Here is a 15,943-nt window from a genome sequence, read left to right on the forward strand (position 1 = left end):
AACCATTAAAAAATGTTTGCCATTTTACATCTGGATTTGAAAGAAAACGTGACTCTTCTCTAAGTCAAAGGGACTACAAATCCACCTGTTAGGATCCCACCCAGACTCCGTCTACTGTCTGCTTGAAGGTAAAATCCATGCCACTGGCCTCGCAGCAGGGGCCATGAAGGGCGCTGGCCACACCGGGTGAGCGTAACCTCACTGGGGAGTGGCAGCCTCCTGGCCACCAGACCCTTCCCAGTGACTGCCCCCGCAGAACCTCCTCTAGGGAGGGTTACTACCTTTCCAGCAATCAGCATGGCTTCCTGGAGACTACAGTGTAGACAAATGATTATTTGGAAATCTGAAAGTCTAAAGCCTAGAAACATGGCTCACTGCAGAAAAGGGCAGCTGCAGTAACTCCTTTACCGGCAACAAGATCGGCCCTATTCTGTCTCCCCTTTCTTTAGGCTGAGAAACAAAATACAAATACATTAAAGCCTAATGCTAAAGGTGCTGGTTTCCTACTAGTTATTGTATTTACTGACTGACCATTTTAAAATTGGGGAGAGGATATTCTGACAGTCTTTGTCAAAAAGCAATTGATGGATTTAAATATCTCCTAACTCACAATTTTTTATCAAGATTGTGGTTTCCTATTTGCAATCTTAGGTCAGATTTAAAGGCAGTTACTTGATTTTATTTTAACCAATTGTTTTTTCTGCTTAATTGTGATTTATAATATTTAATTTCTTAATGGGACATATTGTCCATTGTTACGCAGTTAAATGTCATAAAGATGGGATTCACCTATGTTTACTTTATGAAAAATTTCTTTTCTTTTTTTTTTTTTTGAGACGGAGTCTCGCTCTGTCGCCCAGGCTGGAGTGCAGTGGCTGGATCTCAGCTCACTGCAAGCTCCGCCTCCCGGGTTTACGCCATTCTCCTGCCTCAGCCTCCCAAGTAGCTGGGACTACAGGCGCCTGCCACCTCGCCCGGCTAGTTTTTTGTATTTTTTAGTAGAGACGGGGTTTCACCATATTAGCCAGGATGGTTTCGATCTCCTGACCTCGTGATCCACCCGTCTCGGCCTCCCAAAGTGCTGGGATTACAGGCTTGAACTACCGCGCCCGGCCGAAAAATTTATTTTCAATTCACCTTCAAATATTCTCTGAGGCCACTGATTCAATTTGGTTCTAGAGCATCTGTTTTCAAACCAGGCTCACGTGTGATACTTAGGAGGTCTATAAAATCCTTGAGATGGTGTGAAAAAAAATTTTATCTTTGTCTCCCTGTGGGAGACTACTTCATGAAATTTCAAAAGAGGTTCATTAAAAAATGTCACCAATTACTGTTAGAGTCATCACAAATTAATGAAGAAAGGCTATTCTATTCATTACCCATTTCACTTCCCACATTTGGAGATTCAGGTAACAAAAAAATCTCTGTGTATTACAAAATGAACCTAGAAGGGAGGTTAAAAAAAGGCATTTGAAAAATTTTACAAATCACATGATGGGGCAGCATATTTTCTTGAAGAAAGATGCAAAGGTGCAGTATTCAAAGTCAATGCTGCGCATGTATATGATCGTATTCTTCACTGTGTGGGAGGGAACGATCCCAGTTGAATATGATCATGACTTTCGGTTAAGTTCCCTAGAGCTGTCTGAACCTTTTATTTTAGAATTTAAAAGTAATAAAGACATAGTTTGGATCAGATCCAGTCCATATTGGATATATACAGAGCAGTACAGTCCAAAGCTGAGAGCAGTGGGATGTGTGTGAATGTTACGCGAAAATAAATGAACAAATCAAAGAAACATCATTTGGGACGTGTACATGTAGAGAATCTCAGCATTTCTTTCACCCTATCATGCTCGTTTTTTGAAAAACGGTTGTTTGATCATGAATAGTTCCTACAGTGGGTAGATTAGAAATGTTTAGATACCCAATATCCCTTTGTTCACCCTGTAACTAGGAGGCAGCACCAGTCAGCATCTCGAGTGCTCACTACATTCGGACAAATCCTGGCTCCCCACCCACCCTGCTGCACAAACCTGTAGGCTGTCCTAGACCTGCCCATGCAGGGTCCCTGTAGGATTAAGGCAGGACCTAGCTGGACTACTTAAGGACTTAGGTAACCTGGGGGTAGATATGGATTTTAAGTTTTAGCATTAAAATGAATTAAGTGCGTTGAATTAAATTAAAGAGAGAATGATTCAGTTTAAATACAATGACCAATAGATTGTTGCAATAAGAATGAATTTAATACTTCTGGAAGCTTCCAAGTGGAACAGTTATAATAGTTTTCAAAAAATAAAAATAAAATTCAAACTAAAGAATGACCTTTGTCTGAATGGAATCTGTCAAAGAAGAAGACAGAAGCTCCCTTTTCAAAATGTTGATTGTGGGAGGTTTCCAGGAAGACACAATGAGACTCTGGTAACACTCACCAGTGGAAGGACATGATATTAAAAGTTCTCTTTGTAACTTTTGACATTACTAATGATTTCAGAAATTAATAATTGAGAAATATGCATATTCTTGGGTAGAAAGAAACTGAAAAATAAAGTTTTATGATGACATAGTTTTCTAATAATCAATTATTTTATTCTATGAATTAAAGCTTTAAACTGAATCTCAATTAGGAAATAAATGTTTGACCTTGAAATCATAGTTTCTGTCCTAAACGTTTCTTCTTTCCACAAAAATATACAATAATAGATGAAATATCTGTGTCTTTGAAACTCATAAAAAAGCAAAGATTATTAACAAACTAAAAGAAAAATACAGTCTCTTTTATTATCCCTCAAAAGACTTTAAAAGAATCAATACCTATTTTAGGGGGGCAGGCAGGGATATATCCATGCACAGTGTTATTTGCACAAATATTACTTCTAAATCAATCTAGGCATGAATGCATATATTTTAAATTAGGCTTAGCATACATCTTATTTTAAAACTTGGATTTTTACAAAATATATGTATATATTTTATTGTGTATCTCTCTCACAAAGATCTTTTCATACCAATAAATACGGATCTGCATCAATAATAATTATTGGGTAGCAAAATAATAGGCCTAATTAGAGAGGCTCAAATACAGGAATGCAGCAACAGTTAAACAGCACTTTAGAGTAAGACTTTTTTTATTTTTTTTACCCACATCTCCTCACTCAGTCCAATGTCCAGTTGTCTATTTTGGGTTTGGTATCAATAAAATGGTCTCAGCTCCCTCTCCTATTTCATCTGGAAATACATCCAGCAATTGTGAAGGACAAATACTTTTCCAGGTCATTAGTGCCTTGCTATGAAGTGTGACTCTAAAGCCATCCAGGAGTTTCTGACCAGCAGCCAGAGACACCCATCTCTACTGTCCTCCCCAGGGCAAGCATTTTAGGAGGTAATGGCCTTATCTCAGTTCTTCCTAGGCTAAACCGTTTAGGGGACTACTCTTATCTTTATAGGCCTCTCCCAGAATCGAGGCCAGGGCTTGGCACAGAATGGCTGATACTCAACATGTTTCATGAAAAAAGTAAAACATGAATGTTCTCAGTGATACAATTCTTTACCTGTGAAGGTGGCTATAAGGTGTAATTCATTCGGTCTAGTTCTTCACCCTAAACAAGGCAATTTTACCTCCTAAGACAGGGACTTCTGTTTTAACTTAGAATCTAGCTCTGTCACCAGCTATCCAGACCACTGTGATGCAAAGAATTCGGAGGCTTTTCTGGGACAGGCAGTAAGCTGGCCCGTGGTGCAGGACGAGGCAATGAGAGACAGCACACTACGGTGGCTGAGAGCTTGGGTTCTGAGCTAAACCACATGATTTTAGATTATGGGTGCGCTTTTGTATACATCCTAGCTGTGTGACTTTGGGTATGTTTCCTAATCTCTCTGTAACTGAATTCTGTCTTTGCAAAACAGGGATAATAATAGCATGCATCTCGCAGGGTCTTAGAGGATAAATTGAGGTAACTCAGGTACAGTGCTTAGTGCTGGCCCCTGGCGAATCCATTAGTACTGTGTCATCTGATAATCCTGTTGTGAAACAATGCGTACAATAGTAAACTCAGAGGAGATAGAAGCTAACAGAATACTTTCTGGGAATTTTTATTACAAACCTTCAGGTAACAATTCTGAAGGGAAAGATCAAAGATAGCCACAGAAGTAGAAGACCCTAATGTAGAAGACACTTTGTGGATCAGCTATCTTGAAAGGCAATAAGGATATAACCCTTGACACAAATAGTAACTTTGGGGTTGGGAGGGATCATTCTTCCTTGCCTCCAGCTTGGAAATCTCTATACTGTGCCTTTGGGTCATACAGATACAGCTAACAGTGTCTTATTGATACCAGCTTTTATCTGGTTCCTTCTAGGCAAGGACAATGTTCCTTATAGTTGTTGTACAGACGGTGACAGCTGGAAGAGGGTGGGGGTCCATGCACGGTTTTGATTAACTTTCACCTCACACATTCGTTTCTTATATTTGATGACATTCACCTCATTTACCTTCGTCAAAAGTAAACCCATTGTTAGAAAGTGAAATACCTGGAGATACTGTCATGTGAATCTAAACTATCCATCCTGTGGGCTGTCTGTGCACCTGAAGCAGCTCCGGGTCGCTCGTCAATGGTGTCCAGTCCTGACTCTCTGGAAAGGTTCATGATGTGGTTCTGATAGTACATATGGATGCTCTCCCGAGTCGGAACGTTGCCCTGAGGAGAACGAGACATTGCCACCGTTCCTATGGAGGCAGGCGCCTGCCTGTACAGCCGCCCAGCATTTCTCAGCGCAGACAGCTTTTCGTACCCGTGCATGCCTGGATAAGGATTAGCACCATGCTAGGCAAGTGGGGATTGATGTCGACTCATTTCATACGTGGTTTCCAACATTACTAGGTAGATCTAAGTAAGTGTCTTCTTATAGGTAGATAATTTTACTAAATCATGGTAACTTTTCAAGAAATGAACTATTATTTTTAAATACAATCTTTAAACCATATATTTTGTTGTTCTGCATATGTCCTAAGTTTTCTTATAAAAAAGTTTCAGATCAAACTTTCCAGACTTCAGTGTTCAGGAGGGAGAAAAAAAAAACCACCACTTTCTACACTTTCTAGACTAAAACTATAATTCTCTATTAACTATAGGGATATAGAACAAGGCAATGTCTGTACACCTGCAAACTGTGGTGAGGGGAGGGATAGGATGAATAAAGTTGCCCTTCTGTGATGTGTGTATGTGTGTGTGTGCACGTGTGTGTAGGTGCACGTGCATGCACATTTAATCATTTTAATTCTTAGTGTGGAATAGATTTAAATACACAGAAAAGCAAAGGGTTTATGCAACAATTGCCTGGAAAGAAAGGGTTTTGTCTTATCCTACCTGGAGTTTTGGACATTGACTTTTAATGTCTTCTTAATGTGGGAAGGAGCAAAAAGAATTACACCAGCAGTATTACCTTCTTAATTTCTCTGGTCAGCATGCATCGTTCAATTCTCAGAACTGTAGATATATCAATATGCTCCCTTGAAATGGAGTTAAGCCAAGTGGTGAAACTGTCCACTGTTGCCAGAAATAGGACCCAGGTAAATTTCAAAATATTAAATATCCTCTTGATGATATTGTCTAGGAGAAAGAAAAGCAGCAAGATGTTAAAGGAACAAAATACCATTGATTTTGCTTTTGTGTAGAACAGCGATGTTCTACCAAAAATCGGACCTGGCTCTTGCCCTGTGCATCTAAAAGGCCTGTGACTCAGATACTCATCACGCACGGAGGAGAGCTGCCGTGCAGGAAGCTCTCGTGGGGCTTTGCACACATGCAGTGGCAGACCACATCAGGATAGAACTTGCAATCTTGAGTGGAAATAGCAAGCAGAGCAGCTCCTATGAGCTGACCCTGAACAACATGGGTTTGAACTGCGTGGACTGTTTTCAGTAAAATTACACCAAAAGTGCCTGCCTCTCCTGCTTCCCCTTCCACCTTCTCTCCTCCACCTTTTCTGCGTCTGCCACTCCTGAGACAGCAAAACCAACCCCTCTTCTTCCTCCTCCTCCTCAGCCCACTCGAGGGCAAGACGACAAGGATGAAGAGCTTTATGATGGTCTGCTTCCAGTTACTGAACAGCAACTATATTTTCTCTTCTTTCTGATCTTCTTCATGACATTTTCTCTAGCTTCCTCACACAATATCTGTATATAGTGACATCTGATGTTCTGTGTGCGAATGTCTCCCGCCTGTGCTGTCACTACCTTGGTGACGCCCAAACCTCCTTGAAACTGTGTCACACCTAACAGTCTTTCATGAGGTATGTTTAGGAAGCAAGGAAAGGAGAGGGTATCTTTTGCTGACAAGGAGGTACAGGAAGAGAACGGCCGCCTCTCGAAGCTGAATGAAGCGAGTCGCTGTGGCCACTGAAGAGGCGATGCCACGAGCACCGACGTTTCCCTTCCCACCCCTCCTCACATCCTCTACAAAATCTCAAGCGAGGCATGTATTTCTCACAGTCGTTCAGATCGCCCCTCTAGCTGCTCTGTGTAGACATAAAGGGGAAGCTTGGCTCTGGAGGATGAAAGGCTGGGAGTTACACCCATCAATGAACTTTAGCAGCTCCTTATATTTTCAACACCTATTTTTCTCATTTCACAATTGTTTTCTTAGAAAGGATGAAGATAAACGTTATTACCGCATGGTTTTGCTATGGTAGGCCTGATGGTAAGGCTGCAGCGGCTGCACTGGGGACATGAGTCACGTGTGCTTTGTGAACCTGGGTGACGACTCACCAACAGGGAAAGTGAGGACTCGAGTTTAACTACAGGGGCAGTAGGACACAGTGGTTAAGAGCACACACTCTGGATTCAGATTCCTTGGGTTCAAATCCCAACTCCACTCTTTAGCAGTTACATAGGCTTGGTTAATACAACTAAGAGATTAAGTTGGTTAATCTCTCTCTGCCTCAGTTCCCTGTTTTGAGAGATTAAAGTAGTTAATATACTCCAAATTCTCGAAAAAGTGCCTGAGAAACAAGACACGTGATCTGAAGTGTTAGCTGCTGTTATGGTGTGAGGCTTTGCAGCAGTAAGAGTGTCCAGGTCCACATGTATGTGTGTCCGATGACCTAGAACTGGAAGTCTGGGTTTCAGGACTGGCACAGCGGAGGGCACTAGGTGGCCTTCAGTAAGTCTCCTTTTGTGCCAGCAGAGGGAGGCTTGGAGGCATTTGTGTGAGGACACAAAGAGCCTGACGCCTGGTCTGCTGATAGGTAACTGCACAGGCGCTCCAAAGCAGATGAAAAAACGGCATGATTAGAGAGGGCCAGAGGGCATCGAGTTCATTTCATTTGGAGGCTTTTGCCTTTTTTTCTTCCTGCATAAAGATACCTTCCTCCCAATCACATACTATGAGGAGCCCAGATGGCACTGTGGCTGCACCCGGAGTTAGAAGACAAGGGTTCTCTCCCTGACTCTTACCTGTGGAATCCAGAACAAGTCACCAACTCACTGAGCCTGGTTTTCCCTCCTAAAATGAAGAGTTTGGCCCTAACCTTCTAGTGTATCTCTAACTTCCCCAGTCCTACTTACCTCTCATTTGCCTCCTCCTTTCTGTGTTTTTTAAAAACAATTGCCAGTACTTTTGTTTGCCTCCATTCTGACGGCTTCCATGGGACATTAAGAAGTTGCTCCCTGAAAGCCTCCTTCATAGATGCCTAAAGGAATTTACAAACTGAAACTAATGCAACATTTTATCCAACTGCGTAAAGTCCAGACCTACTTTTAAGAGTCATTTTGCCGCCGGGTGCAGTGGCTCATGCCTGGAATCCCAGCACTTTGGGAGGCCGAGACGGGCGGATCACGAGGTCAGGAGATCCAGACCTTCCTGGTTAACACGGTGAAACCCCGTCTCTGCTAAAAACTTCAAAAAACTAGCCGGGCGAGGTGGCGGGCGCCTGTAGTCCCAGCTACTCGGGAGGCTGAGGCAGGAGAATGGCATGAGCCTGGGAGGTGGAGCTTGCAGTGAGCTGAGATCGGCCATTGCACTCCAGCCTGGGCGACAGAGCCAGACTCTGTCTCAAAAAAAAAAATTTAAAAAGGGTCATTTGGCCGGGCGCAGTGGCTCAAGCCTGTAATCCCAGCACTTTGGGAGGCCGAGACGGGCGGATCACGAGGTCAGGAGATCAAGACCATCCTGGCTAACATGGTGAAACCCCGTCTCTACTAAAAAATACAAAAAACTAGCCAGGCGAGGTGGCGGGCGCCTGTAGTCCCAGCTACTCGGGAGGCTGAGGCAGGAGGATGGCGTAAACCCGGGAGGTGGAGCTTGCAGTGAGCTGAGATCCGGCCACTGCACTCCAGCCTGGGCGACAGAGCGAGACTCCGTCTCAAAAAAAAAAAAAAAAAAAGGGTCATTTTGCAATCTCAGTGGAGATGAGATTCCAAGGGATACTGATTATTTACTCATAGTCCAGAAAACAGTGTTCAATTCACAATTTTTCAGGCGGCCTTCCATTATATACCATCTGGGCAGGTATCATTTTCAAAGTTCCCACTGCTCATATTTATCGTTATTTTGTTACCTGGTCCGTCAGATTTCTTTTTGATTGGTTCATCCTCCCGATCTTCCCATTCCACGGGACCTGCCAAGTGTGTTCAATAAAGATGAGTTAAATTCCATTTAGGGTAAATTAAATGCCAGTGTTACTCTTCTAGATTAAAAGGAATTTTATAATTAACTCCAGGACATTCTGTCTATTTTAAGAGTTCCTTGGGAAAATCTGCTCGAATTCATAGCTCTTAGATTATTTTACTCCATGCCAGCATAAAAATTATGTAAACCAAGGATGTGTAAACTACATTCGCTGGTGTCTACTGGCCAGTACTGGCAGGCTGACTATTGTCAAATGGCCTGTGAGTTCAGAATGGCTTTTATATTTTTAATAGTTGAAAAATCTAAAGGAGAATAATATTTGGTGCATGTGAAAACTATGTGAAATTCGAATTTAACAGTCATGCCCATTTGTCTGTATATTGTCTATAGCTGCTTTTTCCCTATAATGGCAGGTTTGAGTTGCACAGAGACTTCATGAATAGTAAACCTAAAAATATTTACTATCAACGCCAGGTGCAGAGGCTCATGTCTGTAGCCCCAGCACTTTGGGAGGCTGAGGAGAGAGGATAGCCTGAGCCCAGGAATTTGAGACCAGCCTGGGCAACATAGTGAGACCTCGTCTCTACAGAAAATCAAAATATTAGCTGGGTGTGGTGGCACGCACCTGTAGTCCCAGCTATTTGAGAGGCTGAGGGTGGGAGGATTGCTTGAACCTGGGAGCCATGATTGTGCCACTGCACTCCAATCTGGGCAAAAGAGTGAGACCTTGTCTTAAATAAATAAATAAATAAATATATTTGCTATGAGGTTCTTTATAGAAAATGTTTGTCATATCTTAAAATGACATTATAGGATTTCATTTCATATCCTCTTATTTAAGGCTAAAATGATCTAGCAAGTAAAAGGGCAGGATAGCCAGTTAAATTTGAATGTAAGATAAACAAGAAATTTTAAATTTCAGAAAATGTAAACATATATTTAGGAGATTCCTTACAAGCACAAATTGTGTCATGGTAAAGTCTGGGATTCTGGTGTGCCCATCACCAAACGGCAAACATTGTACCAGCAGGTAATTTTTCAACCCTTAACTCCCCCCTCCCAACTCTCCCGCATTTGATTATCTTCAGTGTCTATGACTGCCCTCCCTCCGGATGCCCATGTGCACCCACTGTTTAGCTCCCACTGATAAGTGAGAACATAAGGTATTTGACTTTCTGTTTCTGCATTATTTCGTTAGGATAATGGCCTCCAGCTCCATCCATGTTGCGCAGAAGATATGACTTCATTCATTTTTATGGCTAAGTAGTATTCCATGACATACACATATATCACATTTTCTTTTTCCAATCCTCCGTTGATGGACAGTTAGGTTGATTACATATTTATGCTATTGTGAATAGTGCTGCAATAAACATGTGAGTGCAGGTACCTTTTGGATACAATAATTTTCTTCCCTTTGAATATATATGTAGTAGTGGGATTGCTGAATTGAAGGGTATGTTTAGTTCTTTAAGAAATCTTCATTTTTTTTGAGGTTTTATTTGGGTACCAGTGATTGATTCCAAATAAACCTTTTTACAAAAAGGATATAAGGTGGTTTATGGTTACATATGAAATATAACAGGATAACAGGTAGATGAGAAAGTAAAATGAAAAAATCAGGTTAGGAGACACAAAATAGACCCAGGGATGAGGCTAAAACACTTATAATTTGGTGTTGATGTTGTTATCTGATAGGGCATGTTGCTCATACTGTTGCTCTGAGGGAGAGCATCTCGAGAATTTTGAAATAATGAAGTGAAGTTTGAGGTACGTATTTTAAGTCTTTGTATTTTTAAAGTATAAGTATGTTCCATGAAATATGTCCAGATTATACTTAAGCTAAACATTGTTTGTTATGTTAAAAACTCAAACGGGGCTTCATATATAGAGAGAAGATATATTTGTGTATATATGAATATACATATATATATATATATATGAAGCCCAGGAAATATGTATAGAGAATATATATGTTCTATATATATTCTCTCTCTGTGTGTATATATATCTCTCTAATATATATATGTCCTATATATATTCTGTCTCTGTGTGTGTGTGTGTGTGTGTATATATATTAGAGTCAGGTCTTGCTCTGTTGCCCAGGTTGGACTGCAATGGTGTGATCATAGCTCACTGCAGCCTTGACCTCCAGAGCCCAAGTGATCCTCCCTCCTCAGCCTCCCAAGTAGCTAGGACTACAAGTGTACAACACCACACCTGACTATATTAAGAAAAAAATCTTTTTAGAGATGTTTCCCAGGCTGGTCTCAAACTGCTGGCCTCAAGTGATCCTTCTACTGCAGAGTCCCAAGTTGCTGAAATTACAGGCGTGAGCCACAGCTCCTGGCTCAGTTTCCTGCATTTTATCTGGTAACCCTATCTAAGGTCATTCATGATCTGACTCCAGGAATCTTCTCAAACTTATTTTCTGCTATCCTCTTTACTACTGTTGCTCCACATCTGGTCTTGACCAGCTAAGCTGACCTGCTCTTTATATTTTATTTATTTATTTATTTATTTATCTTTTTATTTTTTATTTTTTTGAGGCGGAGTCTCGCTCTGTCGCCCGGGCTGGAGTGCAGTGGCCAGATCTCAGCTCACTGCAAGCTCCGCCTCCCGGGTTCACGCCATTCTCCTGCCTCAGCCTCCCGAGTAGCTGGGACTACAGGCGCCCGCCACCTCGCCCGGCTAGTTTTTGTATTTTTAGTAGAGACGGGGTTTCACCGTGTTAGCCAGGATGGTCTCGATCTCCTGACCTCGTGATCCGCCCGTCTCGGCCTCCCAAAGTGCTGGGATTACAGGCTTGAGCCACCGCACCTGGCCTATTTTATTTTTTATGCATGGGCTTGCTTTCTTCTGCTAGAATGTCAGGCTGTGTGCAAATACTCCCTTCTTCATGGAGCATTCTCTGAAGCCATGCTTGCCTACAAGAAATCCTTTTTCCCTCAGGTCCCACATTATTTTATCTCTACTTTTTAAAATGGAACTTTGCAGTTTTGACATCATTAGGAATTTTTCCCCTATACTTATCTTGCCTACCAGTTACAATGAAAGGCTTTAGAACAAATTAGTCTAGTAGGAATCCCAGACCCACTACTCACTGAATGGCTGTGTGACCTCAGGCAAGTTGCTTCATTCTCTGGGACCTTATTTGCTCCTCTGTAGAGCAGGGATAATAAAATGACCCTGTGCTGTTGCAAGGATCGAATTAGTTACTACGGTATACATGAGGCACATATGACAACAGCTGCCACTTCAGAAGAACGGGATCCACGTGCTTCATCTGTCTGGAAGACATGACGCCTTGTACCAAGAAAGTGCTGAGTAAATATTCATTAAAAGAGTATCTTTAAATTATTGCTGTCTTTGATTGTGCTGCACGTGCACAATAAATAATCTTCATGACGCAGAGCAACGAGCTATTTTCAAGATGACCAAAGAACAAATTTTTATAACTGACTGAAACATTCCAGAAGGACAAATGTCTGAGAACAGCAAACACAATTTTGAAAAAAAAAAAAGGTAGTGAGAAGAGCTTGCCTCACTAAAAATTAAAACAAACTCTATAGCTACTAGACTTAATAGTATGTGGCATTGGCCCAGAGCGAGACAATACAAGGGAAGACCAAAATAGAGTCTGAAAACATACCCGAGAAGAAATGGGAGCCTGACATTGACAAATGAAGCATTTAAATCCAGTAGGAAAGGACGAATCATCTTAATAAACTGGAAAAACATAATTGTCTATCCATCTAAAAGTGAACAAATTAGATCTCCACTTCATAGAATAAAAATTTAAGATGTAGCCAGGTGCAGTGGCTCACGCCTGTAATCCCAGCACTTTGGGAGGCCGAGGTGGGTGGATCACGAGGTCAGGAGATCCAGACCATCCTGGCCAACATGGTGAAACCCCCTGTCTCTACTAAACTACAAAAAATTAGCCAGGAGTGATGGCGGGCACCTGTAGTCCCAGCTACTTAGAAGGCTGAGGCAGGAGAATCACTTGAACCCAGGAGGCAGAGGTTGCAATGAGCTGATTTTGTGCCACTGCACTCCAGCCTGGTGACGGAGCAAGACTCAGTCTCAAAAAAAAAAAAAAAAAAAAAAAAAAAAAAAAAAAATTAAGATGTAAGTAAAATTAATAGAAAATCTGGGAAACATCTGCATCATATTTGGGAGGAGAGACTTTCTTTTCTTTCTTTCTTTTTTTTTTTTTTCTGAGGCAAAGTCTCATTCTGTCACCCAGACTGGAGTGCAGTGGTGTGGTCTCAGCTCACTGCACTCAGCTCAGCTCCACCACCCGGGTTCAAGTGATTCTCCTGCCTCAGCCTCCCGAGTAGCTGGGATTACAGGCATCTGCCACCACGCCCAGCAAATTTTTTGCATTTTTAGTAGAGACAGGGTTTCACCATATTGGCCAGGCTGGTCTCGAACTCCTGACCTCAGGTGATCCACCTGCCTCAGTCTCCCAAAGTGCTGGGATTACAGGTGTGAGCCACCGCGCCTGGCCAAGAGACTTCTTAAAAGCAAGATGGAAACCTAGAAACTGCAAGGGGAAATTTGACACAAGAAAAAAAATAATAATTGCTCAGATCGCATATACCATAAACTAAAATCAAAATATAAGCCTTGGGTTGGAAAAAATATCTGAAATATACAAAAATGGGATAATCACAAATTGCACTGAAATTGGCACACTGGTCTAAAGTTTATGGAAGAAGTCTGAGCTAATGTATTTAAAACCACGAGAGTGAATGAGAACACCTAGGGAGTGAACATAAATGGAGAAGTTTCCATAGACAAGTCCTGGACATTACAGTGTTAAGAGGTCATAGAGATACGGATGACCAGCGAGGTAGGAGAACTAAGCTTGAGTGTGTTTGGAACACCAAGTGGACAGCATGTTTCCAGGATGCAGTGATTTTTGTTTTTTTGAGACGGAGTTTCGCTCTTGTTGCCTAGGCTGGAGTGCAATGGCACGATCTTGGCTCACCACAACCTCCACCTCCCCGTTTCAAGTGATTCTCCTACCTCAGCCTCCTGAGTAGCTGGGATTACAGGCATGCACCACCACACCCAGTTAATTTTGTATTTTCAGTAGAGATGGGGTTTCTCCATGTTTGTCAGGCTGGTCTCGAACTCCTGACCTCAGGTGATCTGCCCACCTCAGCCTCCCAAAGTGCTGGGATTACAGGTGTGAGCTACCGCGCCTGGCTTTCAAGATATAGTGATTAATTGTATCAGGTGTTGATTGATATGAAGGTCATTGCTGGTCACTGGTGACCTTGATCAGATCAATTTGGATGGAGAGCCAGGAACAGAAGGCTAATTGGAGTGGATATGAGAGAACGGGGAAGAAGGAACTAGAGACTGGGTATAGATGACTTGAGGTATGTGCTGCAATAGAAGCAGATGGAGGGAGATGCAGCAGGGCTGTAGCTGGAGGAGTGTGGGTTCTAGTGAGGGTTTTGTTTTGTTTTTAAGATGGAGAAATAACAGCATGTGTTTATGCTGATGGAAAGACTCCAGCAGAGAGGAAGAGATTGAGGATGCAGGAGAGAGGAGAAATGCTGGAAGTGAGTTGCTGAGCAGGCAAGGGAGCTCGGCAGCTGGAGGCTCTCCAGGCAGTCTTGGGGGGCAGACGGGATTGGACTGAGTCCTGGAACAGAGTTGGGGTGAGCACCCTGACACTGGCCTTGGACGACCACTGGAAAGATCCCTCAGATAGGGGACAAGCCAGAGATTGGCTTGGATTTGCTGAAACTTCCCTCTGCCCCCCAAAAGCAGATTCTAATTTGGATTTCAACAGATGGCTCAGAGGAGAGAGGGCATTCTGGGGGTACTGGCATAAGCATGGGGCCTTCAGACATTCAAATTGACTGAGGCCAAATGGGCAGGAGGATGTGGATAAAACCAGGTGGGTGGACAGGGGTGGCTATGAGAAGATGCCATTGGCAGAAGTCAGCCCCTGAGGCCTTCTCACCTACCTAATCAGCCCAGGTAGCTGTGGCTGCACTGAACCACCTCCCAGATTGAGTGCTGAGCAGAGATTAGAATCATGAGTAAGAGGCTCAGTCTTTGCCTTCAGGAGCTCAGGCTGAGAGGATTCCAGTAACTACCATCTAGATGGGTGTTTAAAACTCTTGCTTTCGGCTTGGTGCGGTGGTTTATGCGTTTAATCCCAGCACTTTGGGAGGCTGAGGCAGGAGGATCGCTTGAAGCCAGGAGTTGGAGGCTGCAAGGAGCTATGATCATTGCACTGCACTCCACCTTGGGTGACAGAGCAAGCCCCTGTCTCAAAAAACAAAAACGAAAACAAAGTGCTTTCCCCTAGCCCAGCATACTTGGGTGAGTCTGCTGGAGGCAATGGACGCTGCAGCCAATCAGAGCCCTGGTAGCAGAGTCTGGGCCCACCAACGGCCCAGCAGAGGCAATGTGGAGCACAGGGCCTGCTGGTCCTCTGGTCACACCCACTCATGCTGGTCTCCACATGCTCTTTATATCCCCAGAGGTCAACAGTGTGGAGGATTGGAGTGACCCAGCTGGATGTGACCCCCAAGACAGAATGGTGCTGGACTTGCGGGCTCAGGGGTATGACCAGGCACCCCCCAGCCTGCCTACCAGCCTCCCATCCCTGCACCATAGGCTGAAGCCCTCAGACCGAGATGGGCTACCACTGTACCCCTGGTCTCAGCCCTTGGCCTTGTCCCTGGCTCTGGCAGTCCTCCCAGCACTGCAGCCCCAGCCTGAGCAGCAGCCCTTCTCACAAAATGCACCTGGGCCACTGTGGACACATGTGTCGCAGTGACAGCACCTACTCTGTAAATAGTACTGGCTGTCAGGCACGTGGCACCCTGGGATGGCCTCTACCTGGATGGGGGACAGAACCAAGGTAGGGCACCCTGTGGCCTGCAGCCTCCCTGCCTCACATTGCTAAAGACTCAAAGGGATGCAAGCCATAGTGCCAGCAAGAGCCCCTGCATGTTGGTGGCCCTGCGGCCAACCAATACGGACCGTGAGCGAGACAAGTTATTCCAGTCCCATTACACCTACAATTCACCCTTCGAGTACAGGAGCCCATGCCCACGCCTGTGCTCGAGAAGTACTGCGAGGCCTCTGGACAGTTCATCCATTCAGGCAGTTGGGATCACTGAGCTGTTCTGGAGAAGTCTGGAACCTATGAACACTTTGGGCTGTCACCTGGAAGCAGCTGCTCACAAGTGCCAAATACGGTCCATTGTGCGCAAAGACATGCGGAAGAAGGGCTGCGTCGAGGAGACTGTGGCGCAGCTGAGCGAAGACCTGCTGTCCC

General features: G+C 43.6%; 2 protein-coding genes and 1 pseudogene across 2 annotated transcripts in view; 2 read left to right on the plus strand and 1 right to left on the minus strand.

Moving 5' to 3' along the window:
- Positions 1-4,692, minus strand: part of LOC115895537 (piezo-type mechanosensitive ion channel component 2) — a 40,737-nt gene extending 36,045 nt beyond the window's left edge. Inside the window, exon 1 of the mRNA XM_030926210.1 lies at positions 4,532-4,692. Within this exon, the coding sequence (XP_030782070.1) occupies positions 4,532-4,668 (137 nt within the window). The 5' untranslated portion in view covers positions 4,669-4,692. The remainder of the gene's footprint in view (positions 1-4,531) is intronic.
- The window catches only part of ANKRD62 (ankyrin repeat domain 62), a 301,061-nt gene that overhangs the window by 266,989 nt on the left and 18,129 nt on the right, over positions 1-15,943 (plus strand). The gene's annotated exons all lie outside the window — the stretch shown is intronic.
- Positions 15,197-15,943, plus strand: part of LOC115895524 — an 863-nt pseudogene continuing 116 nt past the window's right edge.

Source organism: Rhinopithecus roxellana, chromosome 21 (genome assembly GCF_007565055.1).
Source record: "Rhinopithecus roxellana isolate Shanxi Qingling chromosome 21, ASM756505v1, whole genome shotgun sequence".
NCBI classification, from domain to species: Eukaryota; Metazoa; Chordata; class Mammalia; order Primates; family Cercopithecidae; genus Rhinopithecus; species Rhinopithecus roxellana.